Consider the following 18143-nt stretch of genomic DNA (forward strand, 5'->3'; position numbering starts at 1 on the left):
ATATCCACGGTCCCTGGGTTTATGCCTGTGCCGCAGCGTCAGCAGCTTTCCCCGACTCCAGGAGCTGGGATCCTACTGAAAATTAAATGAACCCCATCTTTTATTTATAGTCTCTCTCCCATGGGGTACACTATTAGCACGCAACTCGGAGGAGAGCATTGCGTTGCTGCAAGTTTTGCTATTTTGCCAAGTTCCGTAGTACTGAGACGCTTTTAAGGCTTTTCCATCTCTCCGAGAGAGCGTTATTTTATTAGAAGAAGGACTCATACTGGCATTTTTCCGCACTGTGGGTGTTATTTCAAACGCGCGGCGCGCAGCGACGAGACCGCCCACGACTCGGCGCTCCCCTCCCTGTCAGCCGCCGCTCCCCGCGGGCGGGCGGGAGGCGGGGTGGGGCGGGCGAGGGGATCTCCTCAGCCCGCACCCCCGCCACCCCTGCGGGGCGAGGTGGGGCAGAGCCCGCCGCTCCAGGAGGGCAGGCTCCGGGCAGCGGGGAACACCCCTCAGCGGCCCCCCGCCCCGCTCCCGCCGCCGGCCCGGGCCGTACCTCAGCAGCGCTTCCCGCCTCACGGCGGGCCGCCGCCCCAAGCGCGCATGCGCGGAGCCCCCCGCCCCCTCCGCTGTGCGCAGGCGCCTTCCGCCCGGCGGCCGCCGGCGTCGGTTGGTGGCGGCGACTCGGCCGCCGCGACTCGGCCGCCCTCGCCGCTTCGTTCCGCCCGCGGCGTCGCGATGGCGAGCGGCTGCGCGGCGGCGGCGGAGGAGGAGGAGGCCGCCGCCGCCGCCGAGCCGTCCGGCGGCCCGCGGGAGCCGTGCTGCGTGGTGGCGGGGTGCTCTTGGCCCTGCGCGCCGCCGGACGGCCTGGCCCGGGCGCTCTGCCTGCGGCGGGACGCGGGCGGCGGTGAGGCCAGGTGAGGGCGGCGGCGGGGAGGACGGCGTCGCCCCGGTAGCTCCCCTCAGGCGGCCGAGCGGGCGGCGTGGGGGGGGGGACCGGGCTACGCCTGGGCGGGAGGGCGGCGGGGCGGGAGCGGGCCTGGCGGGGCAACGCGGCCGTGGCGCTTCCCCCCCCGCAGCACCGAGGCCGTGGTCGTGGAGAGGCGGGCGGGCGGCGGCAGCGAGGCGCCCTGCGTCCTGCACCTGGAGTGCCGGCCTGCCGCCGCCGGGGAGATGGTCTCCGTCGGCATCCTGAGCGAGGCCCGGAACATGGAGGTGTACGTGGGCGAGGAGTACTGCGGGACCGGCCGCGGCGAGAGCCTGGGCGCCGCCCGGGCCCCGGGGTGAGTGGGGGGCCCCGGGGGTGCCTGCAGTGGGGGGGGGGGGGGGGCTGCCTCCGGGTCCTTGACAGCGTCTGGCCCTTCTCTTACTGGCAACGTCGTTCTCTGTCTGTGTATCTGTAAGGTGCTCCTACTGATAAAGAGCCGATGTCTGCAGCACGAAAGCCACCCAGTTTGAAGGTCTGTGCAAAACTGGTGGAGGGGCGTAGGCGCTGCAGTCGCCTGGGATGACCCTGGTGCGCTCCTCGCAGCTGCTGGTGGTTTGCACAAATGCTGCCTTTTTGATAAAGATATAAGGCTGCAGTTCTGCTACTTACCTTTTTGTTCCTTTGTAATTAGTGAAACTTTTAATCCAGTAAGTTATAAAGTGCTGCTCTGAAACTCTGTTGCGTAAGACTACAGAAGGAGTTAGGACAGGTGCAACTTTTCTGCGTTGTTTTGTCTTTCTGGACAGCAGATCTCGTCGGCTCTTCAGCAGATCTCTTTTAGCTGATCTTTACCTAAAGATCTCTTGTCTCTTTGATACAGAGTCATCTCACACTTTAAGATCAAGAGAGAAAATAAAAAAAGAAGGATTTATTTTCCCCTTGAATGCTTCCTTCAGTGCTTTGCCAGGGGAATTAAAGCAATGTCTTCTCTTTTGTTTTTAAGTCATTACATGGCACATCTGCTTAATTAGCTAAATAAAAACAGCCGACTCAGAGCCTCAGGGAAGATGTGTGAATAACGGTACTGAACCTCAAAAGCTTCTCTAGTAGATAATGTACGTACGCATACAAATCCTTTTTTACATACGTATCTGATAAGATTCAATACAAGTTGAATATAAGCATTAAAACTGCTATACCACATTAGAAATATGTTCCAGTCGGTCTTGTTTTTTATCTAAATGTTTACCAATATAGTGTATTTCTACTAAAGAAAAAAGCACTTTATATAGTGATGTCACAGCTCATTTATTTTATTTTTCTAGCGAAACTGAAAACGTTACTTTATACAAAAAGTACCTTAAGTTCGAATGCCCTGCAGCCTCCTGTAGAATTAAGGTAGGGAGTTGAATTGTTTCATTTTTCTTTGTCTTTTTAATCACTTAATTGACTAAATTGCATTGCTCTTAGTCAAATTATTGTTTTTATACACTTCATATAATCACTTAAAAATCTGTTAGATGGTGCTTTGTCTTGATAGCAGAGTTCTTTTAAATTTGTATCACAGTTTTCTTTTTATGAAAACTTAATATTTATATGAGAAAGATAATAAACTCTTATGGAAGAAAACTTAATAAACCAGATAGACTGCAGATAATCAACAGTCACCATGTAATTAGAACTGTTAACTCTGATGCAGTTAAATAACCTTATGAAAATCTGCGTGGCCACTGCTCTTAAGGGCTTAGAAGATTGAGGCCTGATTTCTGTTTGGGTCATGCAGGTGTATCTGTTCTGTTCAGAATTTTCCGAAGAGTAATAGCAAAGAGAAATTGACTTAATTTCCCTGGAAGAGAGTTCAGCATTGTTTTTCCCAAGACTCAAAGAATAATGCATTCTCCCATACATACAAACAAAACATGAAACTGTTTTTTTTTTCCTAACCAGAATGTTTTTTTTTTTCCTTCTTGCAATAGCTGCTCTCCATTGGTGAGAAACAAAGAGTACTCATCAGTAAAATAATTGTACAAGTGAAAACAGTGTCTGCAAAACTAGCTACTGATTTTCCTTCACTAGGCTCAAGCATAGATCTAGACAGAGTGCAAACTATAATGGAATCTATGGGATCTAAGTTGTCTCCAGGTGCTCAGCAGCTCATGGACATGGTCCGATGTCAGCAGAAAGTAAGTCATTGTGTTTTTCCATAAACATAAGTAGTACTGATCTGTGACCTTACCTTCTGTAAGAGTTAAGCATGTTCCCAACTGATTTGGTGAAAAAGATTTTTTTTTTTTAATTTTTTTTAACCCAAAATTTCTGCCATTTTAATCCTGGTTTAGCTATTGTCACCCTTAAATAAGGAGTGCAATGAATAAAGAGTCCGTACTCAAGGAATCACTGTGCATACACCAAGTCTAGAGTTAAGAGCTCTGTATCATCATAATTTTAAACTTCACTGCCACCCTACTCTCCTTTTGTTTGTTTCTGTTGTCACTGCTTGTCAAGGATGGTGAGCATGTTCCCTGTCATGTTCGGGGTGTAGGTAGATGGGCTGGTTTGTCTTCTTCATGGTTGTTAAAAGCACGTCACCTTCAACTAAAGGGAACGTGCTCTTACAGAGCATTTATTTGATTTAGATCCTAATCCTGCAAAATAGGCTATTTCAGCAGAATTCTGAATCCATCTGATGTGAATAATGTTCAGTCTGGGGGACGTAGCATGGTAAAAATGAAGTCAGTAAAACTGTTTTGTTTCGTTAGAGACTGACAAGATAATTAACACGTAATACATACAGGAAAAATCTTTTCCTGCGCTTTTCCCGAAGAACATAATTCAGAACTACTTTTAAAGTCTTTACATCACACTGGTAGAATGCTGAGTTATAAAGTAGCTATTGTTATTATTGTATAATTTCCAGTATATTTTAATACTTAAAATAGCATTGTTTTTCTTCCCATCAGAACAGTTTACCTCTTGGAGACAAACTTAACTGGATCTTTGGGAAAAATTCAGACTTCGGAGGTGACCATGCAATGGACGGATTGCGCAGTGCAGCTATTCAGACATCACTAGATCAATCAGCCAGTGAACCTTTGCCTGTTAAAAATCATTTAACAAGTGAAACAGTATACGAAGACTTAAAAATAAGTCGTGATTTGAACACGCAAGTACCTGAAAGAGGGAATACTTCTGATTCTGAAAGACTTACTACCCAGCAAAATACAATTGACCTCAGAAATGATTTTAAAGTCATGGGATCTTTGCATATGCAGGAACCAGCGAGCGAACCCCCAAATGTAGCTAATCCACAGGTGCTTCTTCCATTTCTTCAAAACTTATGTAGTCAGGTAAATCATCTTCGGCTAAAAGATGGTGATAGGCATTTTGGTAAAAACGCAGTGACTAAAGAGGAAGGCATTCAGTGTGTTGGGTAAGTGAAGTTTGGTACGCTTATTAAAGTAGTAGTTTGACTGTATTTATTGACAAGTTTAAAAAAATAAACAAAATACATAATGTAAGCATTTTATTCTCATTAACAGCAATAGTGAATCTTAAAATATGTGATTTTGAAGGTTGTATGGCATTGAACATGATTACAATTAATTTTTCAGATGAGCTGCTTGAATATAGGAGGTTTTTCAGAAGAACCCACATCATCATTTGTTGTTACTAAACTGTTCGTGTCCTTTGCCTCCATTTCACCTTTTATGATTTCAAAAAAAAGTATGGTCTTTCTGCAATTTTGTATACTTTTAGTTTGTCTTTCTTGTCTGTTGTTACCTTTTCATTTTGCCTACTTCTTTTCCTTTTTTCACACTATGTGCCACGATCTTTCTGCTGCACTTAGTGTATCTCATCCCACTGATCTTTCCTATCCTTCCTCATTTGTTGGCATCTACAGTGCAAACTTGACAGTAGTAGTAGTAGTGCACCTAGCTTGATACCTAGGGAACGATAGTGGAAATGGTGAGGTGTAGGAACGTAGCATAGGAATCGGGGTTCCAATAGAGCCTGAATATCTCCAGCTCCTGGGAAAGTGCAGTATTTTTAAAGAATGCAGATGCAAAAATAAAGAATTGCATCGTTTGTATAACTCTTGAAACACATTAGCTGAGAAGAATAAAGCCTGCCACACGGACAGAATTTGAACTCTGTGTGTACTGTTGAGCTGTGTGGGTTTTGTTATATGTAACTAAGCTGTCTAATGCATAACTGAGCCTTTGAAAAAACAAGGTTGAAAGAAGGTGACTGTATACTCTAGCATGTTTATAAAAAAAAAAATCTCATGTTTAAAATGTGGCAGGCAGGCAAGGTATTTTACTTGTGCTTAAAAACCGAACACTGTCCAAAGTTTATTGTCTAATAAATGAGATTTTACATTTAAAAGAAGTTCAAGTGCCCAGATCTCTATCATGCCCCTTGTCATTAAGAAATAGGTTATACTTATTCTTATGTTTGCTCTTTTCACAGAGTAGAACAACAGCCTATTTGCTCCTATTTGGAAAAGATGATCTCAAAAAATATGGATCTGATGGAGAAAAAACTAATGGACTATATTGATCGCCAAATCCAGGCTCTTCAGACACACATAGATAATAAAATGGTTCTCTTAATGGACTTGGTTCAGAACTCAAAGCCAAACAGAATTTCACAAGCGCACTATGATTCTAACGAGGGGTTGTCTAATGGAGAGAGATAGATGTATATAGATCTAGGACTTCAGCGGAAGTACTTTAAGGGGAGTTATACTTTACAAAGCTTAGTATTTATGGAGCTATAACTGTAAAGAACCTCAGTGTTGTTGACTTGCATTTTGTTACTGTAATTCAATCCACTATTGTACACAGTTGTTAGTTTTATGAAAGATCTTAAGAATGTGTGTTTTTTGCTAAATATAAGAATTTTGTATGCCCTTTGTGGCTTATTTATTTAAAGAGCATTGCTAAAAGCCATATGAAACAGTTTCACAGTTTCAGTTTGAACAATGGAGAAGTACACTAAATAAACTGAGTTACAGCTTATCTTTTTACCGACATGTAATCAATTCACTTTTTTATTGTCTTGATTTTTGATGTGTAACGTGTTACCAGTAGAACAGAATGTGGTTTCTTTATGCTTTTGGTTTATTTTAATGGCACTCCTGTTGAAGATGTTTATTACTCCACCTGTAAGAGGAAGGGTAGTACTGGCATGGCCTAACTTTTCAGTGTTTAAGGAGTGAGGTTTAGAGAGACAGGCGAACTTGAACCCCAGCCTGGGTTCTCTGATAACCTTGCTGGCTGCACAGGCACCTAAGTTAGGAATCTGGGCTCCTTAAGTGATACTAAAACCAAGACTGTCCTTATACTTTTCCCCTCCTAAATTAGTTGAGCCACGTGGGAACAACTGAAATGAATGTATACTTAGCAGACTTGTATTTATCCGTGTTTCGTTATCCGAAGAAATGTAAGTACTTCATTCGTGGTTCCTCTCCAGGGGACCTCGTTGCCAGATAGGATGTGCTGGGGTAGGATCTGCTGCATTTCACCAACCTTAGGCCAGAGGAGTCACCTTATTGCATCGTATTAACGTTAACATGTTGGGATCAGTTCTGCTGTCGTTTGGGGAGGTAGAAATGTGATTTGAAGTCCCGCTTTTGTGGAAGGTAAAGCTTCAAACTTCATTCCGTTTGTTGCTCTTTGAATTCTGGGGTGCACCGTTTAATTTGGGCTGTATAGGGACTTAATGGTAAACCCCTAAGTTGGGTGCGCAGACATTGGTTGAATTTGGTGTCTTAAAATGCATTGAGCAAAAGCTGTTGATGGGGAAGCAGGTGTTGACCGAACAAGCAGCGTAGGCACGTACAATCCAGTATCTTTATCTAGTCTACCTAATATTTTCTTCTTCTCCAGGAAAACTGATGTCTTTTGAAGACTGTCAGATCTTGATGGTAGCAACCCACAGGAGTAGATTTTGAAGAGAGGATAATTTACTTTGAACAGACATCTTGCAGTTGTCCCTCAGCTTAACTCGTGCCAGGTGCAGTTTCAAAGTGATTTGAAAAGATAAAAAGAGAATTTTTTTTTTTTTTTTTTTTAAGAAAAAAGGACCTAAATTATCTTGTACTTTACAAGTCACTTTACACCTGTAAAGTTAGTTTTTTAGGTACTTTCTAAGAAACACCCTAAGGTAGACACTTTTATTCTTTTTCAACTCAGTGATTTAGGATACAGTGCTAGGTTGAGAGTTTTCTTGAATTACAGAGAAATTTGAGATATGTTTCCAAGCACTGTTTTATTCCAAGGCTGTTAGTTTACTGATTTTTGGTTGGTTTGGGTTTTTTCTCTCTCCCCTCTCTGGGTGACAAATCTGAACAGAAGTTGACACAAATTCAAAATATCCTGAAGTAGTTAATATGAGCTCTGAATTTTTTGGTAGTCATATCCTGCTTGGCGTTTGATGTGATATTTTAGTATCACAGCTACCACAATGACAATATTTGAAATCAAAACCACAAAGGAAAGAGTGTAGAAGCTGTATTGTTGCGGGTTCGGGGTTTCTTCAGCATCTGCTTTAGCGAGGGATTCTGTGTAGAGAAAAAAGAAGGTGGGATGTTTAAAGTTTTGAATACCATGTCATTTCAGTTAAAATTAAATAAGCATTTTTTTGGGATATTTTGGTTCTGAGGAGTTGACCCACACCAATTGCAAATCCTGAATGTGTAGTACTGAAGAGTTGTAAAAATTTGTAATAAAACAATTGTGCAGAAGAGCATCGCAATGTTAGCGCGTTCTTTGGTGTCGCTGCAGCCAAGTTTCTGTCAAGCAGTGCTGTCGCTATCTTTAGAACCGGATACGTGGGAGACATTGCTGAAGCAAAGCTGGGCAAAAAAGAAACTCGTGGTTCTAACCCTGTCCTTTCTAATGGTTTACTAGCCGGTCCTTGGTAAAACTCATTATTTTTCTGTAAATTGTGAAAGGTACTATGAGAATTAATCTATATTTTATAATACTTGGAGTGTGACCTATTTGCACTTGAATCCTTTTCACATTATAGATGTGTGCAGTTTCTAGCATATGGCTACAAAATCTGTCGCTATTGAAATAAACAGAAACATGTTTAAAATGCTACTAGAGTGCAAAGAGGTTAATAATTATTTAAAGAAGGAAGAAAACTTGTATTACTATTAAGAGCGTGATTAATCCTAAATAATTCTTAGATCTGACACCTGAAAGCACGCGGCACAATGTGCTTTTCTCAGATGAAGCTCCGTGCTCAGTAAAAGTTAGAACAGTGGGTGTAGTGGGAGTTGCAATACAAGCCCTCTAAAATAGCTTTTCCATATTTTGCAGTCCGTTCTACACGAGCGCTCGGTACTCATCTAGACCACTGTTGAGCAGACTGCAAATTGTGCTAAAGAGTATGTCAGATTGGGGCACTTAAGCTTAATTGTCTCATAAACAGCTTTGCAGCTCTAAGTTAAAAACGTGGTGGTTTTGATTCCTACTCCGGTGGCTGGCCTTTTCCTGTTTTTGTTCTAGTAGGCAATACAAACAGATTTAACCTAGGGTGGAATAAGTCATGTATGTTTATCATCTGGCATAGCTTTTCTGTAGCACCAACAAATAAAACGGAGTGAAATAGAGTGGACTGTTAGAAGATACACAGGTTATAACAAAGCTTGACGATGAGTTGGAATGTGCTTTTTAAGTAGTCTGTGGCTTTGAGAAATGAGCCCTGGTCCCTATGCATGCTTCATCCAAAAATGTCACATTTGAAAATCTGAAATCTCTTGCTATTCATAACTTTTTCGTAGTCAGATCCTGCACTACTTTTGTAACGAGGAGCGAGCGCTGCTTTTTCTGCTTCAAAGAACACACCTTAATCCAAAAGGCCATCAGTCTGTCGGTTTGAAAAGTACGTCTGTGATCTCGCAAAGCACAAACTTCTGTTGAACCTGTTGCTCTCGTGCCATGTTGGTTCTGAACCAGTGTAATTCACTTATTTCATTAGTGGAACGAAGGTAATGGATTTACACGAAGGAAGAGCTTAATCAGGTTCTTTCTGTATTCCTCTTACCTGAGTGCTCACCAGACCTGAGGTCTCTTTTCAGGCGGATGGGACCTACTACGGTAGTAGTTTTCCATGTGTATGAAGAAATATCTCTTTTCTGCCTGGAGATACAGCCTTCAGTACAGCGAGAGTTTGCGTTGTTGCTGTCACAAATTAAAACATCACACTGGAGATAAACTGATGGAGAGCTCTTCAGGAACCTGAAGGCATTAAATTTGAATCTTCCGTAGTGTTCAAGTGGTGGGTAGGTTACCACGGTGTCATCTTTATTGCAGCTGGAACAGAATTTACAGATCTGTTAAAGTAGTTCACATAAAATAATCATTCTTTCTCACTACTGTGGACTAGCCACAGCATTTAACTAGGGTATTATTTTTACATGTGGGCCTTTTTCCTCTCCCCAGTGCGATGCAGTGCTTGTTTTTCCTAGCTCTGTTTATGTAATGCCTTTAAATTTCTATGAAATTTAGCTTCTAACCAGAGTCTACTAAAGAAGTAGAAGAGAGACAAAAATAAAAGAACTGTGGTTGTTATTTATATTTCCTCACATAATAGGAGATGGTCATAAAATAATTTAGGGTCTTACCCACTTCTGATTAAGTCATATGTTAGCGATCCAAAATCAGGTTGTGGAGATGCTATACAGTTATCAACAAACACCAGGAGATTTGGGTCGGTGGAACGAAGGCTGACTTGAGCAAAAAGAGTTTGGTTCAAGTCTACGTAATACGGGGACTGAAGTACAGGCCTGGAGAAGGAATCCGAGTCATAGAATGACATGCTAACATTGTATTTTCCCACAGCGGTTATGTTTTGGATTATATTATTTTGCGTTACGTAAATGACTTCTAAGGTTGAATTGTTTTCCATTTTGCATTTCGCAATAATCTGTATGCTCTTCTGACGAGTGATAATGTTGCCAGTTGCAGGGAGAGAGATGATGTTGGTGTAAGTGATGCTGTGACCATCATCCTGTAAAAGGAACCATGATGAGCTCAGTTGTGATGATACGAGCAGTGCAGGTGAAAGCAATTGTACAAAAGTTACAAAGCCGCACAGCTATGCTTATCAGATGCTCAGGATACCTTTGAAATGTGAAACAGGTTGTAACCAAAAAAACCCATTATCGGCCCTCCTCCTGTTTTCTGTCAAAACACTGAACCAACCCATGCAGCAACAAGGTTAAGGAATGCTGCATGGAGTGTGGAAAGTACCGAAGCTGCGCTTCAGTCGCCCTTATCAAAACAATGCTGCGAGCTAGCTCTTGGGCATCTTCACATCTTAGCGTTTTTCCCCTTTCCTTGTGACTCCAGGATAAGTGGCCGCTTTATCACTTGCAGAGAATGTTTAAATTCCATACCTAACATTGTGCTACTTCCGATAACCTGGGTTGGAGGGGGAAGGAAACATTTGGGGTTAATTTGTGTGGATTCTCCTGGACTTCATGTGAAAGGCTCATTGATCATCAGGCTCTTAAAGAGGAAAAATGTTCTTTCTGCTTCAAGACTGGAAACATGCGATTGTTGATGAGCTAAGTGAAAGTAAATCTGCGGTTAGCTTATTCACATGCTATTGAGAACTGCTTTTACAAGCTCTTGTCGTTCGTAAGCTATGGTTAGCTTCACATAACTTTTTTTCCCCTCCTTTACCTTTTTAGTTGTTCCACAGCTGGCTAATGGGAAGGAAAAGGTCACTGCATCTGTGACAAGTGGTCTGCAAGATGGGTCGTTCAGCTGTAGTTGACTTCCATCATACCCAAGGGAGGCCAGATAAGACTTGCTCAGAACAATTTTCATGCTGTCTGAAGAGCATGTAAGGAATGCTGCCATTGAAAGAGAAATTTAAAAAAAACACAGAACAAAAAAACGTTACCACGAACTGCTGCGGTCGTTTCTCAGTTGGTCTAGATCCTTAAACCTGGTGCATGGTTCTTGATTTGTCGGTCTGAAACGGCTCATGCGCGTTTGAGGTCATGCAGAAGTCAGAACAAAATTTTGTGCTCAACTTCAAAAATGTTAGGTAAGCAAAACCACGTAAAACTCGTGCTGAAAGTTTAATTTTAAACCCAGTAACGCAGAATGAATTGCAGCCTTTATAAAAAGGAAAAGGAATCAACGTGCTAGTGCAGAATGGTGGGTGGGAAATTGATTTGTGGCAGACATCGAGGCTTTAGAGGCTCCTTTTCCACCCCAGTTAGTGAGAAGATGGGCATGCAAACACATGGACCCAGTAAGGAAAATGATCCAGCTCTGGGGGAAAGGAAATCACAACGCACCTAAACCCTGTTTGACTAACCAGTGCAGACTGTTTTCCTGAGTATCTCAGGGAACAAAAACATTTAAACTAACCAGTCAAAAAAAGTTTATCTTTACCTCTCTAGGATGGTAACAATGCCTGCTTTGTCCCAAAGAAGGAAAACCTCAGATTTTTCAGTGGTGCTGGCCAGAAAAAGGACCAAAAAGTGAAAGAAGACGCTGTCTTTCACAGACGGGTCAGGTAACTTATGTTCTATAGGTGAGACTAACGTGGGATTTTTGTATGTGAAGAGTTAATGACTATCAATGAAAAGGCTTAAATCCTCAGTATCAATCATCAGTTCTTTTTGATATTTATAAGGGAAGGGAAGAATCGTATATGAGAATAAGAAACAGCATCCTATTGACGTAGCAAGCGTACTTACTGGGCTCTTCAGGACCTGGCAGCTGAACACTGGTATACTGAGCAGAAAATCCTCTGTAGGAGTTGGCGTAGTCTGTAGACAGCACAACTGTCATAATGTTTGAAGACGACTCAAATGTGGGCTGAGAACGACCACAGGCTTTTCCTATTAATCCAGTGTTAGTGGTGAGGCCATCATAGATTGCTGTGAAGTCAAATTGGCAGTTTTTATCTAGTTCCAGGCTGTAGACAGAGAAAAAATACAGGGAAATCTGAGTATAGAGAACATTGCTCATACTGGATAGAGGATCCAGTGCAGATAAAGCGTCTGATGAATTCCAGTCAACTGAAATAAAAAAATGGATAATAAAAGAACACATAAATAGACATTATTAAAACCAAATAAAACATGGAAAACCCTCAAAGGCAAGAAATGCTTAATAAGAGTGTGATTCTGCTCCCATTGAAATAAAAAACATTTTGCTATAGCTCTCAAGAGAAGCTGGATCAGCTATGTTTTTATAGCTCTGATGCTCTATGTATTGATTGCTACTTATTTACTAAAAATAACCACACCTTCAGATACATTTTTTATATATATATATATTTATATAAAAAAATAATCCTGTATCGTAAAATAAAGAGCTTTTGAAGTGTAGGGTTGACTTCTGCGGGTCTCTGAAAGCTCTTGTGTATGTCACCAGAGCAAGGCTCTTGCCCTTTTTATCAATCTGCATGAGAGCTTATCTGGGCGCTCGCTGCCCTTGATGAAAAGCACCAGCTGTGCTGTGCTGTGGTGGGTGGATACCTCCAGAACAACATCTCTGTCCCTGAACCAGCAGATGGACCCTGGCCAGGGCTGGTGAGAACATACACCACGCTGTGCAGCGTTCGTCATCGCAGCGGGCAGCGGTCAAGGTAACGATTTCCTACAGAATCCTGTACGTTCCATACTGAATTCTTCTACAGCATTCTTCAGTCTGAATATCTCAAGAAATGTTCTTGAAGATATTGCCCTTTGAATTCCCTTGGTCTTGAGGCTCTCTCCCATGCAGGGTGTCAACTGATGCAGGGAAAGCCAAAAAAGGGCTACCAGCCCGCTACGTATGGGAGACCAACCCTGATACAGAGCAGTATGGGTCAGGAAGGCGCATGCCAGTGTGGTTTCCTTATGCCAATGCATACGTTAGCATTTAGACTTGGAAGTACTTAAGCCCCTGCTACGCTATCTTCTTTGCCCAATGACCAGCCATACTGAGGAAGACATACTTTGTGTGATATTTTCTTTATTCTTCTTTTGACCTTCAGTTCTGAATTGCAATTACAGTGCATACGATGGCTTTAAACACGTTCCTTATGTAGCAAAAGCTTCTTTTATACTGATGGATTTAAATTCAGATCATTCAGGCTAGCTTAAAATGGACCTACACCTCATGGCTCATCACCTGAAACGCTTTCTGCGTTTCACTGACGGGCACTGCAGTAGCTATAGGGTAACGTATAGTGATGTGGAACACGTTGCGATTACTCTATCCTATCTAGTCAGCAAAGCACGTTTGTTTTAAAAGCATATAGATGTTCTAAAAGTTTGAAAGCACTTCTGCGTCCTGTGTTTAAAGTAATGCCTTTAAACAGAATGCAAAAGAAGTAAATAGAGCATTAGAGCATTTACTCACAACAAATCCTGGAACTGTAAGTTTATCTTTGAGCCTTTTGCTGTTTCTATGTGCCAGACGCAGTACATAAATGCAGGGTAAGACGCTGGGTAGTTGGGGCTGGTGAATGTCCCATTGGGACCAGTTAATTGTCCCCCACAATTTTCAGTTTCTGAAAACAAGAGTAGATATATTGGTAACATAATAGTATATATAATGAGCCATAAAAAATAAATTAAAGATCTAAAGTTATGTAACTAGCAGGGTTGTTTCTTTAGGAGTTCCTTCTTTTGGAAATTATTAAAGGTACTAAAGATAGAACTTCTATAGAGAATTTCAGGTCAGGTGGATGTTACAAAATGAAGCCTGTTGTCACTATGGTATACCTGCGAGGCACGGTGTGATGGCATCTGAGATGGCTGTAGATGAGTTAGCTTTGATACTGTGAGCAATTTAGTTATATCTACATTTTGGGTAAATTAGGTGCCATCTTGAAAACCTGTGACTGAAGATGCCATACCAGCTCAAAGAAGCCCTGAGAGACTTTATATTGGAGAAATCTATGAGGCCTTGGTCATGATCTATATGGAAGTGCAAAATCTTCAAGTTTGAGAGATATTTAACCTGATAGACAAAGGCAAAATAAAATCATCAGTAGAAACCTCAGGAAGACGAATATAGACTAGAAATAGGGCACAATTTTTCAGCAGCAAAGTTAAACACTGGAGCAGCATAAACTAGGATGTGGTAACTACTCTGTAAAATTGAAGCTTTTAAGAGCGTAATACCATGCCACTCAGATCAACAGAAGCAAAGGAACTGATTGCAAGCTAAGACTGATTTTGTCCAAGCTGTTCTTACCTTTTAAGGAAAAAAAAATAAGGAGCTTGTTGAATAAAAACCCTTACTGACTTCTGTGACCTGTACTCGGCAGGACTAGATGGTCGTATGCTCTTTCTGGGTAAATGCTATAATATTCGCAAACTGAGCAAATTTATTAGAAGCCTGTAAGTAAAAGTAGAGTCCCATTATACCGCCTTTGCAATCATCTTTCTGAGTAAAATTGCACTTTTTAGGCTCTCCAGCAAGTGAATTATTGGTTTGCTGCCTCCTTCCTGCCACTGGTTTTCCCCCGCACCATTCTCTAAGGGCTGAAGAGCTGAGTGAGACTAATTAAAGATTCCGTTAATAGTCTCTAATTGCTGTCCTAAACTTTCCCTTAATGGGAAAGTTTCTTTTAATGGTGCAATTCAAATCGTAGTATTTAATGGCTGCATTAAGTTCCAACTTACTTGTTTCTGGTGAAAAGAAGTAGTAGAAGACAAAGAAGTTTCTTGTGAAAGCCACGGAGTTTGTTGTTATGAGAAAAGTTAAACTGTCTGAAGACGATTCAAATACTGGAACTGCATTGGTGGTGTTACATACTTGTCCAAGAAGACGCGAATTAGTTGAGGGACCATCATAGATTTTAATACTTTCTGTTTCACAGCTTGAAGAAGGAGCAAATCTATTGAAAAAACACAGTGAGAACTACCTAAGCTCGTTGACAGATACACGGGCTCTTTGGAGTCCACAACACAGATTCAATTCAGAGAAATATTTGGAGGCAATATTTTTCTGTGCTGTATTCTAACAGAATGAAACCAAAAGCATCTGTAGGAAGTACTTACTTAAAATAGGAGAAAATGACCCTGATTGATTGATTTACATTCCTCTGGATTTGCCAGATGCAGTTTGCATTTGCGTTTAGTTCAATCCGTAATGCTTTGTTGAGGTCATGAAGCGAAGCACCACAGCGAGGTACGCCTCCTGAGGAACGGCAACAACAAAAACCAGCTTGCCAGGATCTCTCTCAAGTTTTCTCTTGCGATAACGTTTCATTCTCCACTATGCAAAAACTCTGGGACAGTCCATCATGGAACAGACATGCAAAATGATGTACTTTTTTTTTTTTTCATTTATATTACTGCAGTTTATGAAAGAACCAAATAGTAAAAGAATATTAGAAAATACTTTTTATCCTCATTTTCCTAGTAGCAGAGAAAAGGGGAGTTAGGGCAACACATATCACAGATGAAGTCAATGGAAATGCCAAGTGACGCAGGACACCTCAGCAACTCTCTTCTGCAAGGTTGGCCACCACAAGCCTCTCCGGTCTCCGGTCTTCCCCCTACCCTGAGTTCCTAAAGATCATTGAATCCAGTTCTGAGGTTCAGCCTTTGACTTAAAAGCATTTGGGAACCTGTGCTCAGGGAATCAGAAAGGCTTTTCAGATCTGAGCTTCTAAATGACTCTCTGTGGGATTCCTGGGTATTTACTGCTGCGTGCAACTCTGATCCGCCATCTCTACAAGGGTGCTGCTAAACAGGAAAAGCTTCAGAGAATGGCAATGAAGATAAAAAATTTAGAATAGCTTCCAAGCAAGCAATAAGCTTCAAGACTGAAGCATTTCAGGTCAGAAAAGAGATAACTAGCAGGGAAAGGAGGTGCTAGAGGTCTGCAAATTCATGAAGAGGGTTAATAAGAGATATTCTCTTCCAATACAGTAATGCAGTGGAATGAAACCAGTAAGTAGTGGTTTTGAAACAAAAGGAACTGGCTCTTTGCACGTGGATCTTTGTTACAGGGTGATGTGGATGGTAAAAGTAAAACATAAAACGTGTCAAATCCATGAAAGAAAAAGCCTTTAGTAACTACTAAACACAAAGATAGCACCTCCTCTCTGTTTCAGAAGTCCTGAACCATGTTGGTTGGTGACTGGGAGAGTATTCTGGGGAAGTATTATGCATACTTGTATCCGTATTCTTGCCTGAGCATCCTCTCTTGGCTGTTACTGGGTTCAGGATGCGGGGCTAGCTGGACTTTGTCTCAGTTCTCTTTTGAAAAAACACAAATCGAACGATTGACATCACTAACATCACTTAATAAGTTATGAAGTAGTTGCAGTAATGGCCATTGTATAGGAAACTTGGGAAAAAGTTTATAATTCAGTTTGAGCATAAGATCTCCTTACTACTTATATATTAATCTAAAATTAATGGTCTAAAACAGCAGAAAGAATTTCCTATACAGTGTATGCAGTCCCAGATGAAAAGGTTGGGCTTTCTGATGAACTCCAGAGGGAAAAGAAAGGTTTAGGAGAGACCTTTCTTGTCACGTATGAGACCTGCCAACTGTAAGAGCGTTACAAGGTCGGCTTTGCCCTCCCCTCCCTCTGCGTCCCTCTGGACCGTTCTGTAGCCGGGCACCACTAGAGCAGCTCCGCAGCAATAATTTGTTATCCTACAGTAGCTACCCACCATTAATGAGGTAAATCTCTGACTGGAGCACAGAACGGTGATCCCAAATTGCGCAACAAATGACTGTCTATTGCTTCTGGTTGAACAAAGGAAAAATGAGCAAATCTCTTTTAAAAAGCAACCGTTTCCCAATTAAGTCACTTTATTCCTGTTACTCCAATACAGTATTAATTTATAAATGCAAATGTCCATTCCAGAGTAAAATATGTTCAAAATCTAGTTCTTAAGTTAAAAATTTGCCATAGGGAGTCATATATTGCAAATTTTTTTTTGTTATTTACCATTGTTAACACTTGGTGGCACATTCGGGTGTTACTATTGTGCAGCAGTACATTAAAATAAGATGCACTTTTAGAGATATGTTTAACATTTTACCCTTCAATTGCCTACAAAATAGCTGTTGTGCAAAAATTAATTACATTTCACAGATGAAAAAGAAGACTAGATTTCCATACCCGTGGATTCTATTGAGTTGTCTTCAGCGAGAGCTAGAGCAGCTACGAGATGCAGGAGGAGGAACTGTCTGAGCGCCTGCATTTTGATGGCAGCTGGGGAGGTTAGGCTTTTCTAACTTTTATACCTCCTGCTATTTGATAATCATCTTGTATTACATCGTATCATGAAGGGAAGGCTTAATCTCTCACTTATTGTTTCTTTTTAACAGATATAAATGAGAAAGTAACAGGTGTGCCCATTTTTTTAATATGTACTGCGTGGAGAAAGTTTAACTGTGCTTTTGTCAGCTCTCGTGGGTTCAAAGCACATTTTCCGTTTGATTTCGTTGAGGGTCTGTTCAGGTGTGTTGACATGAGCAGGAACGTTCTGGAAGGGACTGACAGACTCCCTTGGGAGACACGTTCAGCAGTTTGCTCTTAGCACTGGTCAGCACGATCTTGGTTTTTTCCCGCCTTCATTTTGACACCTACCGCTTCAGGTTATACTGGGCAAATCCTTCCCTGTTCTTGCTGAGGATTCCTCAGGTTGTAAAGTGCGACTGTCATAATGGAGCTGTCACGAGTAATAATTTCCTATTGCTGAAACATTCGTGGATGAGCAAGGCCAGATTCACGTTAGTCACAGATTTAAAAGAAGATTGCACCGCAACCACTTTGCAGATAAAACTTTCTCAGTCCCACAGTAGAAGCTACAAAGAAAAAGGAATCAGCCTTTCCTTCCCGAGGTAAGGAGAGAAGCACAGTCCCAAGAGCCTCAATTCCTTCTAGCACGAGTCTAATGAGTATCTGTTCCCATATATTTACGCTACTTTGTCCGTTTCCATAAGGACCAAAGCTCTTGAAATCCAGAGTATTTCCTCCTGCAGCGGCGGATACCCAATCTTTAAAGCTTCTAGAGGCTGTGATAGCGCCAGTGCCACAGATGTGCTGTTACCCTGACCTTGCTTCGGCGCGGTACCTGCATGGTGTGTGAACAGCCAGGGCTCACACGGGGGCCTGGCTGTGTGGTTCTTTCCAATACAGAGAACAGGTATCCCACAGCTGTGCAAACATGTGTTCTTTCAAGTTTACTAGAAAAGTCAAATTGCAATGCAGACCTTCTCGA

General features: G+C 41.9%; 2 protein-coding genes across 6 annotated transcripts; one reads left to right on the forward strand and one right to left on the reverse strand.

Annotated features, from left to right (window-relative positions):
* Nucleotides 1–648: 648 nt before the first annotated feature.
* LOC309590013 (ATPase PAAT) lies at nt 649–7100 on the forward strand. Of its 5 annotated transcripts, XR_014228082.1 has the most exons (7): nt 649–908; nt 1071–1274; nt 2245–2317; nt 2896–3102; nt 3880–4349; nt 4531–4642; nt 5390–5506. XR_014228082.1 is itself a non-coding variant. In XM_082310854.1 (6 exons), the coding sequence occupies exons 1-6, from the start codon at nt 730–732 to the stop codon at nt 5616–5618; spliced, it is 1362 nt and encodes a 453-aa protein (XP_082166980.1). In that variant the 5' UTR covers nt 649–729; the 3' UTR covers nt 5619–7100. The 5 variants fall into 5 exon arrangements, 4 of the variants coding, with proteins under 4 accessions (XP_082166980.1, XP_082166983.1, XP_082166982.1 ...); XM_082310854.1 differs by lacking the exon at nt 4531–4642 and having other exon boundaries at nt 5390–7100; XM_082310857.1 differs by lacking the exon at nt 4531–4642 and having other exon boundaries at nt 3880–4230; nt 5390–5618.
* A 192-nt stretch (nt 7101–7292) lies between these two features.
* On the reverse strand, nt 7293–17120 carry CUZD1 (CUB and zona pellucida like domains 1; the record flags this gene model as incomplete). Its single annotated transcript, XM_082310853.1, has 9 exons — nt 7293–7484; nt 8978–9246; nt 9558–9943; nt 10621–10793; nt 11652–11872; nt 13306–13456; nt 14577–14791; nt 14955–15090; nt 17039–17120. The coding sequence occupies 9 exons, from the start codon at nt 17118–17120 to the stop codon at nt 7309–7311; spliced, it is 1809 nt and encodes a 602-aa protein (XP_082166979.1). The 3' UTR covers nt 7293–7308.
* Nucleotides 17121–18143: the final 1023 nt, after the last annotated feature.

Source organism: Platalea leucorodia, assembly GCF_965183815.1.
Source record: "Platalea leucorodia genome assembly, chromosome: 4".
In the NCBI taxonomy this organism is placed as follows: domain Eukaryota; kingdom Metazoa; phylum Chordata; class Aves; order Pelecaniformes; family Threskiornithidae; genus Platalea; species Platalea leucorodia.